The sequence below is a fragment of the Amblyomma maculatum genome, chromosome 8 (assembly GCF_055883805.1).
Source record: "Amblyomma maculatum isolate TAMU_Amacu chromosome 8, ASM5588380v1, whole genome shotgun sequence".
Taxonomy (NCBI): Eukaryota; Metazoa; Arthropoda; class Arachnida; order Ixodida; family Ixodidae; genus Amblyomma; species Amblyomma maculatum.
In genome coordinates, this window is record NC_139351.1 from 51,932,324 (window position 1) to 51,946,424 (window position 14,101).

At 50.5% G+C, this 14,101-nt stretch overlaps 1 protein-coding gene across 1 annotated transcript in view; it reads right to left on the bottom strand.

Annotated features, from left to right (window-relative positions):
- The window catches only part of LOC146181152 (uncharacterized), a 43,538-nt gene extending 32,291 nt beyond the window's left edge, over window positions 1-11,247 (bottom strand). Inside the window, exons 1-3 of the mRNA XM_084577855.1 lie at window positions 11,072-11,247; window positions 2,720-2,767; window positions 2,013-2,071 (exon numbers count right to left, since the gene is read on the bottom strand). Of these exons, the coding sequence (XP_084433981.1) occupies window positions 2,013-2,071; window positions 2,720-2,767; window positions 11,072-11,142 (178 nt within the window). The 5' untranslated portion in view covers window positions 11,143-11,247. The remainder of the gene's footprint in view (window positions 1-2,012; window positions 2,072-2,719; window positions 2,768-11,071) is intronic.
- Window positions 11,248-14,101: the final 2,854 nt, after the last annotated feature.

Consider the following 14,101-nt stretch of genomic DNA (forward strand, 5'->3'; position numbering starts at 1 on the left):
AACCGAAATGACGAAGTGACGCAGGCTGCCTACGAAAATCAAGTGTATTGGCAGTCGTCGCACTTGTGACACTTGCAGGGCTCACGAGATTGACTTCCCCGAAGGTGTAGTGCAGTTTTGCTCGTCCGAGCCGTCCAGACAGTCTCTATCCCCGTCGCACAGCCAAAGTTTCCAGATGCAGTGAAGAAATGTGCCTTACAAGGCTCCTGGGAGGGACAGTTGTCCCCGTCTGACCCGTCCGGGCAATCGCGGGTGCCGTCGCATGTCCGCAAGAAAGGAACGCAAGTTACAATCCCGGCTAATCCTTGCAAGAGAACATGTCAGCGGTGCAGAGTGCGGCTTTAATGTGCATCTGGCAGCTTCCGTTTTGCTCATCAGACCCGTCCGAGCAGTCACGCTCACCATCGCACTGCTACGTGGCAGGAACGCACTCTCCGCTGTTCCTACATTTATACTCGCCTTCAGAGCAGCTGCTGCTAGAGTTGCAATTCTGTTCGTCCGATGAATCACCGCAGTGGGCTGTTTCATCGCAGCGAGTAGTGATGGTCACGCACTCGTCTCCCGTGATACACTTGAGACTTTTCTCTGAACGGGGTCCCGACCTAGTCGCATTTCTTATCCTGCTAGAAATGGTGGATGAGAGAACAATGCCTACAAATGCCGTCATCTACAACGACTGCACAGATGCTGTCCGAGCAATGCTAGGGATTCATATGCAGCTTTCAGTGAATCCTTCACCAGCGCTGAAAATAAAAATGCCTCTAAAGAGGGACGCGGAGTCAGTTTGCCACCACAGTTAGCAGTGAGACTTTGAGGTCCACAAATGCTGCATAAGCACACACGTGCATCTTATTTGGTGAGCGCTCCTATCTTGTTTTCTCGACCCATCGCCGTAGTTAGCAGCTGCGTTCCGACAGCGAACGCTGAGCACGCGTTGGTGTTGTGCAATGTGGTGTTGTGCAAAGAGGATTCCTTAGCAAAGTTCTGGCGCGTCGAACTTATTCCACCTGTTACGGTTCGCCGGTTTAGAAGGCCAGAGGGAGAAAAACCGAAGTCTACATTGGCGACACGCAAGCTATACCGTACGCAAATGTGCCGATGATACTTCAAAATATCCGTTAAAAGAAGCCCGACATTACTCAGAACGCTATTAACACACGCTGCACGCGATTAGTCGAAACGGCAGAGGATTCGCAGTCAGCTTTAAACACTGATAAGCAGCTAAGCTAAGCGGGTGCCACTATCTCGCTTCTTGCGGCAGCATCTGAGAAGATTTTTTGTTTGGATATTTTGTTATTGCAATGATAAAACGCAATCCAAGCATACGTTTCTCTTTACATTTTCTCTGCATCACCGAATAACATAGGAAACACTCTATGTTGTATATAACTCGCCGAAGAGTGGCCATCAGCTCTTGACAAACTTTTATATCCGATATACTGCCATACATAGCTCAAGCTATATTGTGTAAACGGAGACAACGCAGTCAACTACATCACATCAGTAATAGCCGAGTCATTTAGGAGCGATGACATGGTAATCTGCGTGAATCAGGAAGCTGCAAAAGATAGCAGAACAGAAAACAGTTTAGAACTGACTAATCTAGTCTGGAAAAAGGCAGAAGAAATATTAAAAAAACACATCTGCAGAAATAGATGGAATTCTGATCAAGCAGATTAATGAACATGGTCCAAGAAGTAAGGAAATGTTAAAAGCTTTGGAAACAGTCATAACGAATAAGCAAATTCCGGACAGCTGGCGCCAGAGTAAACTGAATTTTAAATTATAAAGGGAAAGGAGAAAGGATGCCCATAAAATCCTACAGGCCGATTACCATAACATTTGTTATATACAGGTTTGCCATGCAGGCGTAAAATTAAAGATGCAAGCATAGGAAGAAAGTAACAAGATACTCGGAGAACTTCATAACGGCTTTAGAAATGGTAGACGCTTAGATGATAGCCTCTTCGTGCTTATCCAATGCATAGAAATATCGAGAGTGGAAAACTGACCTTTGTATTTGGCCTTCCTGGACATAAACGGGGCGTACGACAACGCAAACAGGGAACTCCTATGGAACATAATAAAATGAGAAGGTATTGGTTATTAGATAACAGAGTTCCTATAGGAAGTATACCGGGATAACAAAATAGAAACTACACGGGAAGGGATTAAAGTGGTGAAGCTATCAAGGTATGCAAAGGATTAAAACGAAGTTTGCTTTATCAGCGCTGCTGTTCATGCTTTATATGATAAATCTGGAACGGATGATACAAGAAAGTAACCTAGGTTTTAACCTGTCATATAGATTAGGCGGAAAGGAGGTAGACCAGCGCCTCCCCGGTTTGATGTATGCAGACGAAATTGTGCTGCTAGCTGAGAATCTGGAAGAATTGCAAACTCTAGTTAAGTATTGCGGAGACGAAGGGGACGCTCTAGGCTTCAGTTTCAGCGCAGTTAAGTCGGGTCTGATGATTTTCAACGGCTCAACTGATCAGGGTCTTACAATACATTGCCATGAAATACCCACAGTAGCAGAATAAAAATATCTCTGGGTATGGGCAAACGAAGGACTGGCATACATTGAAAAGCATGAGCAATCACTTAAGGCAAAAGGGCGAAGAAATGCCGGGATAATGAAGCATAGGATATTCGGGGGATACAACCGGTATAAAATTTTGAGGGGTATTTGGAAAGGAATTATGGTGCCCAGGCTTACCTTCGGGAATGCGGTTTTGTGCCTAAAATCAGAAGGTAGCATCCAGACCTGCAAATGAAACAGAAACAGGAAACAGCCACCCTTCACCCTGTAACTGCGCCACTTTCGCTGCCGCCTGCCGACAAAAGAAAAAATAGACAAGAAATAAAGAAGAGGGAGAGAAAGACGCGCGCAGCAACAACAGCCTTCATCCACCACCACCGAAGTGGTGGCGGGTGCAATGACGGCCTACAACGGATAAAAATTCAGTGGCAAGCTAGCCCCCACCGCTAGCGGCGGTTACCTACCTGTCCCAGCCGAATCAGGGCCAGCAACAGCCACCCTTCTGTCCGCACGAGGCAGCGGAGGTGGCTCAGCTGCAGAGCCAAGCACGCTCGCGCATTTTTTCCTTCTTCCCACAGCCAAAAAGCAACAACAATAATCCCGTATACCGCCGAGTATCTTAGCCCTCCACAGGGGTTCCCCTGAGGGCGCCCTGACAGGTCGGTCACCGCTGCTTACGGCGGGGGCTAGCCTACAACCGAATTTTTATCTGTTGTAGGCTGTGTTTGCACCTGCCACCGCTCTGTTGGTGAACAACGACTGTTGTGGCGGCGCGCGTTTTCTCTCCCTCTTCTTTTTCTTCTCTATTTTCTCTTCTGTCAGCATGCGACAGCGGAGGTGGACGCGATGGAGGCGAAACGAGGAGGCGTCGTGTGCTGTGCGATGTCAGCGCCCGTTAAAGATCCCCAGGCGGTCGAAAGTACTGCGTAGCCCTCCACTACGGCTCCTCTTTCTCTCTTTCCACTTTCACTCCCACCTTCCTCCCTTCCCTTACGGCGCGGTTGAGGTGTCCACAGAAAACAAGTGAGACAGTACCGCGCCTTTCCCTTTCTATAAATAAATAAAAATAAATCACGTGTCCAACCAACACCCTCTTAACTAAGGCCCTTCCACGGAGGCCGTGTTGTCACGACAGGTGCCCCCGGCACCTCGGACGCTGCTTTCGGCCGCCTGGCGTTCGCATTGAATCTGTCGCGGCTGCTTGTTATAATTAAACCCAGGGGCGGGTCTATTGCAGGCTTTTATTGCGCAAGCAATACTACTTTCACTTTTCAGCCCGTCGCGTAGCGAGGTGGTATCTACCATTGACCTTTAGCGTGACCTTTGGCGCGCCGCCAAGCACAGATGGGCAAAAGCAGGGGGCCCAACTCGCGCCGTCAACTCGCGAGGCAGTAGCTACCAAACGCGGCCTAACTCTCGCTCCCTCCGTGAGGGAATGAATGAATGAATGAATGAAAACTTTATTTCCACCGAAAAGGAGCCCTTCATCTCCCGCCCCCGGCACGCAGGCCGGGTAGCGGGTCAGGAGGGCCCCGCAGGCTGAGGTCAGGTGAGGTTACAAGCACTCTTCACGGCATCAGCCGCCAGGCGGGTCGCGTGCCGCTGAACGGTGGGATCTCCGCTCCGCAGCCAAACCTCCCAGGCTTCTCTACTATCAATGTTAATGCCGGCGCCTGGGGAATCGGCGCATTGCCATATTATATGATCTAGCGTGCCTTTTTGTCCGCAATTTTTACATTTAGAATCTTCTTCCTCCCCGGTCTGTGTTAAAAAAAACCAGGCAGGGCAGATGTAGTTATCGGCTTGTAATCGCCTCCAGATGCGTGCTTCATTGTTAGTGAGAGACCGATCTGGGGGAGGGTATACTTTTCGATCTAATTTGTAAGATTCTGTGATCTCATTGTATGTGATAGCGCAATCTTTAATTCCCTTGCATTCGGGCTGTTCTACCGCTGCCCGGTGGTAGAGATCTCGGGCCAGCAGGTGCGCAGGTGCGTGAGGCAGTGCTACAGCCGGAGTGACGTCATCTCATCTGCCGCAAAAACAGGGACCCCTACTCGCGCCGTCAACTAGCGAGGCGGACGGAGCTCGAGGTTGCACTTGTTGCGCTGCAGCTCTGCCCCGTCTTCCTCCGATGGATCCTTGGACACTCGGAGATTGAAGGCAATGAGCTGGCGAACCAGCTCGCCCGTAAAACTCGTAACCGGTCTCTGTTCATCCTCTGGCCAAGATCCTTGGAGGGCGGGTCGAGAGTGTCTCTTCGCGCCACCATCAGCGAATACTACAATACTGCTCGCTTAGACCGCAAGCTCTACCCCGACCCTCATCCTAATCTTTCTGTTCGGGAGGCTCATATCCTTCGGCAAATGCAGTTGAACACACAACCCCTGCACGGCTATATCTCTACAAATTCCGTCGCGATCCATCATGCCCAACTGCCCTTCCTCTTATGCCAACCTTTCACACTGCCTATTTTCATGTCCGGTTGCATTGTAATCGGTATTCTTTCCCACCTCCTCCCATACTATCTGGACCTGGGTAGACTGGCTTGGTGCTGAGGGTGAAGAAGAACAGCACCTGCTCGTCCAGCAGACTATTGAGGCGCCTAAGTGTTGCGCCTCTAGCCCAATAAAGTCTTGTACTACTACTATTACCAACCGCGGCCTAACTTCCGCTCCATCTGTGAGGGAGCGCTACAGCCGGAGTGACGCCATTCCATCTGCCGCAAAAACAGGGCCCCCAACTCGCCCCGCCAACCTAACTCCCACTCCTACCGCACCTACCACCGGGGGTGCAACGTCCCATACTATAGGAGGTGGCCTAGCGGCAGGTGGAACCAAGGCAGTCTCCAGGGATGCTTTCATTTCTGCTGGCGTAAAGAATGCCGTTGCAGCCGGTGCCGGAGCGGCAGTTGTACATTCTGCCTTCACTTCACCCACAACCAAGTATATCGTTGCAGCCGCGCCACTCCTTACCTCGCTACTAGTTGTACATAGAATAACCAGGTAACACCCCGTAATAAACAATAGTTGAACCGTATGCCGTGGCCAGAGTGAATCACTGCATAACCATAAGGATAACCACAAGCACCACAACCAGCTTGCCTTGTCAGATGGAAGGAAGGTGCGATCCTTCGGTGAGGGTACAGACCTCAACCGGCGACCATCATCATCCTACGGCTACCCCAGGCAAGGCCTCCCGCACTATAAGGTTTGGACGGTTTATTGTTTCGGGGAGCGGGCTTTTCCCAGCCAAGGGGCTCATGCAATCCGGCCTGTTCCCACCGGAGCGGGGTCGCAGTGCATATGCACGATGTCCGCACCACCCCGGTGGGTGAAAGCTTGACGCGAGCAAGTCTTCTAATATCTCACTTCTAGTTTTCCGTTTTCTTCTTTGAAGATAACCATGGGGTGTCCCCATTCTTCAAAACACTTCTTGCCCACGAAGTGGCGTCTCTCTCTCTCTCTCTAGGTGTAACTATAGTTATTTTCTGATTTTTGCCTTCACTTCACGGAGGCTTTGAGTCTTGTTCGAGTAGGCCGCTTTGCAGCGGGCCAACCACGCCTGATAGTTGACCTCTGCCAGTGGGAAGACAAACTGCTTGCGCCCTTCCTTTGGATGCGGGTTGAAGTAGCGCACGGTGGGGCATGGGATCCCGGGGAGACTGAACCTATCTCTCGGACGCTCTAGGAGTGCGGCGGGAATTAGGCAGTCAAGAAAGATGTGCTCCGCTGTCTCTCGGGCCAAGCAGAAGGGACACAGGTTAATCATTCCTGACGTCGCAGGAACGAAGGCATGCCTTCTGATTGGAAAGATGCCTCTCTTGAACTTCTACATCAGGCAGGCTCGCGTGCAACAAGGAAATGGGCGGTTATGTACTGCCAACTGGGCCTTTCTGCACATAGCATGTAGCTTGATAGGCGGGCAGGAAGCGGAGGGGTGATTATATTGATAATATCTTTCAGGTGCATGGTTCGTGGGTCAATGTCAGACGAGTCTTCTTTCAGGTACTCTAAGTCTGTGGCTGCGGTTCGGTAAAATGGTAGGGATGACCGTGCATGCGGGGTGTTGTGGTGTAGGGCCTTCTCAGTGAATGTTCGCAGCCGTGTCGGCATATAGTACAAAGCCATCGTTTTTCTTAGCGGCATGTCGCATTTGACGGCTCTGAATGTCCATTTGATGTGCAGAGCCCTTGCTAGAATATCCAGATCGGGCAACCCCAGGCCACCTTTGAATCTGGGCAGGCAGACAATGGCTCGCTTTACCTTATCGGGGGCTGCGTGCCACAAAAAGCGGTATATATGTTTCTGGAGCTGTTTTTTCTTGCTGGGGGATGTCAAGAATGCTGGCCACAAAGCTGAGGGTAGAAATCAGCATTGTCTTGATGATGGCGGCCTGCGCGATCAGGGGACATTTTAGAGCACCAAGATTGTGGGTTTTGATGCTTAGTTGCTCTTCAGCCCTTTTCCAATTTCTAGGCGCTGGTCTAGCCGAATCGAAGAAATATCCGAGGAATCGTGTCTCGCGAGTAACAGAGATCGATTGGATAGTGGTAGGGGAGGGGGTCGTGTTCAAGGCCATAACAGTGAACTTCTTGTGATTGAGGCGAGCCCCACTCGCTTGGCAGTACTCCGCAGTTAATTCAAGTACTCTCTTCAATGATGTTGTGCCTGGCACCACCACAGAAACGTCATCCGCGTAGGCGAACACTGGAGTGCAGGGAGGGCCTGCTGGTAATAAAGTTTTGCGGATGCCTCCATCTCTAACAATCTTTTGCAGGAGGGGTTCAATCGCTATGACATAGAGCAACGGGGAGAGGGGGCAACCTTGTCGGACACCTCTTTCCACGGGGAAGGGAAATGAGATGCGCCCCTGTACAATGACTGCTGCTTATGGTGTGGCATAAAGCGCCTTGCACACATTTATGTATAGTACGGGAATGCGTGCGAGCTCGAATGTCCTAAACAGGTACTCGTGACTCAGGCGGTCGAACGCCTTCTCTTGGTCCAGGGAGCAAATAAAGCCATTGAGGCTGCGCGATTCCATCCATGTCATAAGGTCTCTCAGAGCCATGCCATGGAGTTCTACCGAGCAGCCTGGGACACAGCAAGCCTGGTGCGGGCCTACTATTGACGATAGAGCAGGCGTCAGGCGTAAGGAGAGACATTTGGCAATTGCCTTGTAGTCCGTATTTAGAAGGGTTATTAGCCTCCAAGCTTTAAGGTCGCTGCTCCTGGAGGTGTTCTTGCACAGGAGTGTGATGAGGCCTTCGTTCATACTTGGAGTTAGTTCCCCTCGCTCTAGGGCATCGTTTGCCAAGTTGGTGAAACCGGTCTCTAGCGACGGCCAAAACTTTATGTAAAAGGCTGGCGGGAGTCCGTCCATACCAGGGCTTCTGTTTGGCTTCATCTGTTTTAGGGCTGTGTGTAGCTCTTCAGACGACAGCCTAGTGTCGTCCAGGTTAGGTGCGTCAGTTGCTGCCTCCAGCTGGAACGATGTGGGGGTGCAGGGCTCAGCAGCATAAAGTTCGACGTAGAAATCACGTGCTAAACTCAATACCTGCCCAGGGTTTGTAACAATATGGCCGGTGAGTGAATCTTCGACTGCAGAGAGGGTTTCGTTCTTTCTGGCAAGGCGACGGCATAGCAGATGACGCGAACACCATGCCTCGGTTTCCCATCGTTCAGCGCGTGCTGTTGCGCGAAGTCTGTCCCAGCGCCGATTTAGAAGCCGATGGCGCTCCTTACGCAGGGTGGCCAACGTCGCGGGGATGCTTGGTCCCTGAGAAAATGGGGCCGATAGCGCGATGATGGCATCCGAGACTATTCGGATTTCTTCTCTCTCTTCCCGCGCCATTTTCTTCCCCCACTCTTGGAGGCAAATCTTGATGGAGGTTTTCATATTATCCTAGCTTTCTGCATCCATGTTAGGGGAGACGTAACGCTTTATACCTTTGAAGACTTCCTGCTGGACACGGTCGTCATCCAGAAGTCGCGTGTTTAATTTCCAGCAACCCTTTTCTTGTGGAGTAATATAAGCCGCACACAAGCGCGTGATAAGCAGCCTGTGATCACTTAGGGCATTGTGGAATACCCAAACAGAGTGCAGGGAACCAGCTACGCTAGGAGAGACATAGAAGCGGTCAATACGGCTTTCGAGACCCCGACCAGACCAGGTCATGCCGGCGCGACCAGGTTGAAGTGCGCGCCAAGCATCGGTAAAGTCTAACTCCTCCACCAGATCACGCAAGGCCTGTGCGCCATTGTGGTCTCGTGTAAGCCGCCGTGGTGTACCCTGAAGAGAGCAGCGGGCTTCCTTGAAGAGGACGCAGTTAAAATCGCCCAATAACACTATTTTGACTGGGCCAATAAATCTCTCTTCTAGCCCCTCAAAAAATTCTCGCTGACCAAAACGGCATGGGGCATATACATTAATGATGCGCATGCCATTGTTAAGGTTAATCGAGACAAATCGTCCTGCGTTGTCCCGATCATGGCGTAGGACTGACAGGCTGGCGTCTCTTAGGAAGATGAGCGCAATTCCGAAACTCCAACAGGATTTTGTGCTGAAACGGAGGTCAAAATTTTCAATATGTTCTGGCCGGTGAATATAAGTTTCTTGAAGTGCGAGGATGTCGATCTTTTTGGCGCGAGCTATGTCTATTTTTTCAGCTTGTTTCGCAGCTTTAGTAAAGCCGCGAATGTTTAGCGTTGCGAGAACGAAGGAAAAGGCCAGGATGTAGCTAAAGAAAGGAAGGGGGGGAATGCGCGACCACCTCATGAGGAGGGAGCGGTGTCATGAGCAGTGGGAGAAGCGGAAGGTGACTCCGCTGCGGAATCGCCGTCATAGATGTCCGAGATGTCCGAGTAGCAATCACAATTCGTTGTGTTGCAAATGTGACAGGGAGGTTGGCTCGGCATTTCTGTTTCAGTGTCAGAGCTGCTCTCGCTTATTGGTGGAGGGTTTTTCAGAAACGCACGCTTCGTCAACGGCGCGTCGGCGGAAGATTCCGATGATGTTGATGTCGCTGATGTTTTGATTTTCTTCTTTCTGGTACTGCGCTTGCGTTTTGGGTGCACTGTGGTCGTATCCATGTCCCTCTCTTCACCTTCTTCAGTTTCAGTCGATCGGTCTTTTGTTGCGGCAGCGACGCCGGCTGCACACTCTTGTTTCTCTACCGTGGCTGCCACTGAGGGCACCTGGCAGTGTCCAGTTTCAGTTTTCTTTACGGGGTTCTGTTCAGGTGCGGCAATGTCCGTAACCGCTTTCCCGGCAGCGGACGTTGGGTGCACCTTATGGTCTTCATAGACAACTTCTGCTTGTTTTTTCTCTAATTCTTCAGATGGCGCGGCCGCAGCCGTCGCCTCCTTGCTATCTTCCTCAGTAATGACGTTTGTAGGCGCATTACTCTGCGTCTCGGTATCTTTTGGGTTGTCAGGAGTTGCCAGCACGAGTGCTGGTGCGGGCTGTTCATTCACGTCTTCATTCCCTAACACAGACGCAAATGTCCTCTTCTTACATGCCTTTACAGCGTGGTCCTCTCCACACTTAGGGCACACGGCATCACACACTTCATGCCTATACGCGCCGCAACGCTCACACTGTGGCGTGTTGCAACTCGCGCCCATGTGGCCTTCGTATCTGCACTTGTGACATACCCTCTTGACTCCTCCATACTCGCACTGGATGGTTGTATCAATCACATCCAGGAAGTTCGGAATCTCAGACTTCATCTCTATCTTGATCCGTCGAATCGCCGTGGTGATAAACGGGGAAACCGGGGACGGTCTCGCGAGCAACGCTGACAACTTTTCCATAAGGCTGCAGTGCACTTGCCAACTCGACGTCATGGTGCTCCGATGAGTAGCCAAGGACGCGCACCAGCTTCGCGCGCGTGCCCCGATACTCAAAAGTCACCGCAGTTCCCTTAAAATCTACGACAGGATCCTTCAGGAATCTCTCAACAGCAGCCCTAGTTCTCAGGAAAATCTAGAACTTCTCGCCTGTGAAATATAAACGCCACCATCACCCAGGCATGTACCGCCAATATCTAAGGCAGCTTCTAGACTTGTTAACAGCGTCCTAAATAGAGTCGCAAATGCTTTTATACAAATGGGGTTATTGACAGTAAGGGTTGGAAGCGGCCAATTTCATTTTTTGCTTAATGTCTTCATTTTTTTAACTTGTTTCACAGGAAGGGAAAGGTGCGATATCTGACACACTGGCTCTGTGGACACCTGAACCGCACCGTAAGGGAAGGAAGGAAGGTGGGAGTGAAAGTGGAAAGAGAGAAAGGGGAGCCGTAGTGGAGTGCTACGGAGCAATTTTGACCACCTGGGAATCTCACGTGCACTGGCATCGCACAAAACACTGGCGCCTTGCTTTTCGCCCATAGCGTAAAGCTGCCGCCGAGGCCGGGATTCGATCCCGCGTTTTTGGGAACAGTAGTCAAGCGCCGTAACCACTGCGCCACCCCGGCGGGGTAAGTGAGGAGAAAGAAGTGAGGAGAAAGAAGTTGCTGGACCCTACCGTTGAGGAAACGGAATTGCGCTGCTGGGGTCGGTCATCTCATAGGCCGGAGTCGCCAGGGTAGGGAACATGCGCGGTCGCAGTGGAGCACCCCAACAAAATGACCAGTGTGGATGGTTTCTCGAAACACAGCCCGTGCTCTGCGTGCGCACCGAACACGCGCCGTTAAGCTTAATTCTCGCCTTTCGCTGTCTTGAAACGGCAATTATAGCACCTAGCAAACCTTGCTTCATTTATTTGAACATACTCTTCCTCCTTAATAAAGTTCCTCTTATGATCGGAGGCAATAAACCATGGAAAAAAGTGAACATATACGCGCCTTCTCTTTTCTGTGAATCAATTACTTGAAAAATTATGAATAGACCGTGGGTTGAAAATGCGATGTTACTGAGGTTATCCTTGTAACATTCAAAACTTTCGCTCCATCTCTAGTTTGAAGCCATGCTTAAACGCTAACAAGTTTTTATTCAGGGGTTTGCAGATTTCATTAAACGATACTGCGTCTTTCCTTTCATGTAAACCAATTTCTAATGAATGCGTGAGTAGGGTATGTAAAATGATAAATGGTAATTTTGGTTAATAATAACTATTATTAATACAATAATATTTCATGATAATTAGCTGGTTACAAATTAAAACTGAAAAAAGTAAAAAAAAAAAACTACTGAAGACCCTTTGTTAAGGCTAAAGTGTGAAATGTTATAAGCCTGACGCCATGGGCACTGGCAATTTTTTGTGTCGGAAACGCCACGAAAGCACACAATTCGTACACTGTTATGTGGATGTTTGTATGTCGAAGGCCTGCCCCGTCGTTACGTCCGTGTCTGTCGTTTCGATTCCTTCTGAGTACATCTCTGGCGGTGGCCTGTCGCATCCCGGGACTCTGTAGTGTCGGACGCACCTCGCCACCATGATGCATGTGATGTATACGCTCAGCTCTTGAAGTCCGCATTCCTTCCCACAAAACACCGCAAAGCAAACTGCCGCCGCCGCCGCCACACCACACCCAAGCAGACGGCCGCCCCACGCGACTCGCGACATAGATGTCAGTCCACACAGCGACCAATCGGGAGGCCACCTCAAGCATAGCAATGAGTCATCCCACGCAGCGCCGCACCTCTCCAACACCCGCGACAGTCAGGAGGCGCACACCTACGCCTAGCGATGGTGACGTCATGACACGGAGGAGACCAATCAGGAGGCCGGAAATCTGTGACGGTTTCTGCTCATGGCAGATGACCTTAACAATCAGGCATTAAAGGCTTCCGCCTAATTAGCATCTTCCTGCGCGCTATTGTTGCCTGCATATGAGAACTACGCCATTCTTACTGCATGTCAGGCCACACCAGAATGACGAGTGAGCCGGATCCTTCTGCTGTTTTAGTTCAAGTAGCAAACCATGTCCTTCAGTCTGTGTTGAAACGGGAGAAGACTCTGGAAAATAAATACGTTGACTAATTTGTGTATAGCGTAAATATCGTAAAAATGAAAAACAGCGCAATTAAATCTTGCCGTACTCGTTGCCTGGGCGGCTGAGTCTGAAAACGTTGCCTGCTGGAAACAGCGCATCGGCTGTTGGCCGAGTTCTTTCGACTCCTCAGGATACTACCGAGACGTACAATGTTGTCCTTCCACGCCTGCCCACCGGTAATATTGTCCTTAATACCGTTTTCCTGCATGCCGACCTTAAGGGTCGCCCGTACCGAGCACCTGACTTTCGATACGCACTTTCACAGATTTTGGACCTCCGGGAAATTTTGTGCATTGGTCAATACCAAATGAGCCACGTGTCGATGTTTACCTGCGAGAGTAGTTCTTCAAAGCAGAAGCTAATCAACAAAGCAGAGTTCCCTGTGAAATGACTTTTGTGCATGGTGTTTGACCCGGATACAAAGAATGTCAAGGTTAAGCTCCTTTGGCTACCTCGCTATATGGAGCACCGGAGGATTGTGGAAGCTTTCGAGCCTTATGGAACGATTTAATCTTTGGAGCGTGAAAAATGGCGTTGCCCAGGGATGGAGCAGATGGAAACGGCGAACCGTGAAATCTCCCTCATGCTCAAGGACGGAGTGTCAGCAAGTACAATTCCTCACACTCTTAATGTTTATGAGGTGCAGGCATTTGTTCGTATCCCAGGGAGACCTCCACTGAGTCTTCGATGCAGCCGGGTAGGACATGTACGGCGTCAGTGCCGCACGCCTCGATGCACCCAGTGCCAGCGCTTTGGCCATACTGTGCAGAACTGTGTATTAAGTTATGCCGATAGACTGCGTCAGGGCCAGTGGTCACGAGAAGATGACGCGTCCGAACATATTATGGATGTGTCAGAGGTTGTTGATGTAACTGGTGAGTTAAGTCGTGAACCTCAAATTGATGGCTTACCAAGATTATATCAAATTGATGGGGACCAGAAGCCTTCTGCACCTCACATCAACACAGAAGAATCTGCAGTGACTGGCCATCAAGAACCAGCATCTCCAGAGCCAAAACCGCCGGACCCGGGCCCGCCTGTGAGTGCCACTCAGAGTGCTGAACTTGCTGCCCAAGAACCACCTGTCATTGAAGGACGTCTAGATATGCCTCCTGTGGAGCCAATAGAGAAGATACTGCCAGTGGATGCTCGCCTATTTTCCTTCGTCATTGATTATCCTTCGTCGTTGGAGGGTAACAGTGAGCCGTCTGTGGCGCCGATCTCTGGTGCGTCCGGTTCTCTGTCGGCTGTCAGTGTGGCAGCGAGCAAAGTGCTCCAATCAGGTTCGTGGGCCGAAGCCTTGAGTGTCTCAGAGGACATGGACAACACAGTGCCTTTGAAGCGTCCCGCAGATGATGAGGTGTGTATCGATGGTGCTGGCCAGAAGGCACACTGTGTAGAGGCCACAGGAAGGGTGACTTTAAGTTTGAGGGCGATGTCTGCCCGAAAGGCCGCCAATTTGCAGGCGGGCCACCCCATTCCAGGGGATGATGTTTAAAAGGAGTAGTACCAAAAATGGCTAGCGTCGTAGCATATCAAGTCGCTACCCTTAACGTCAG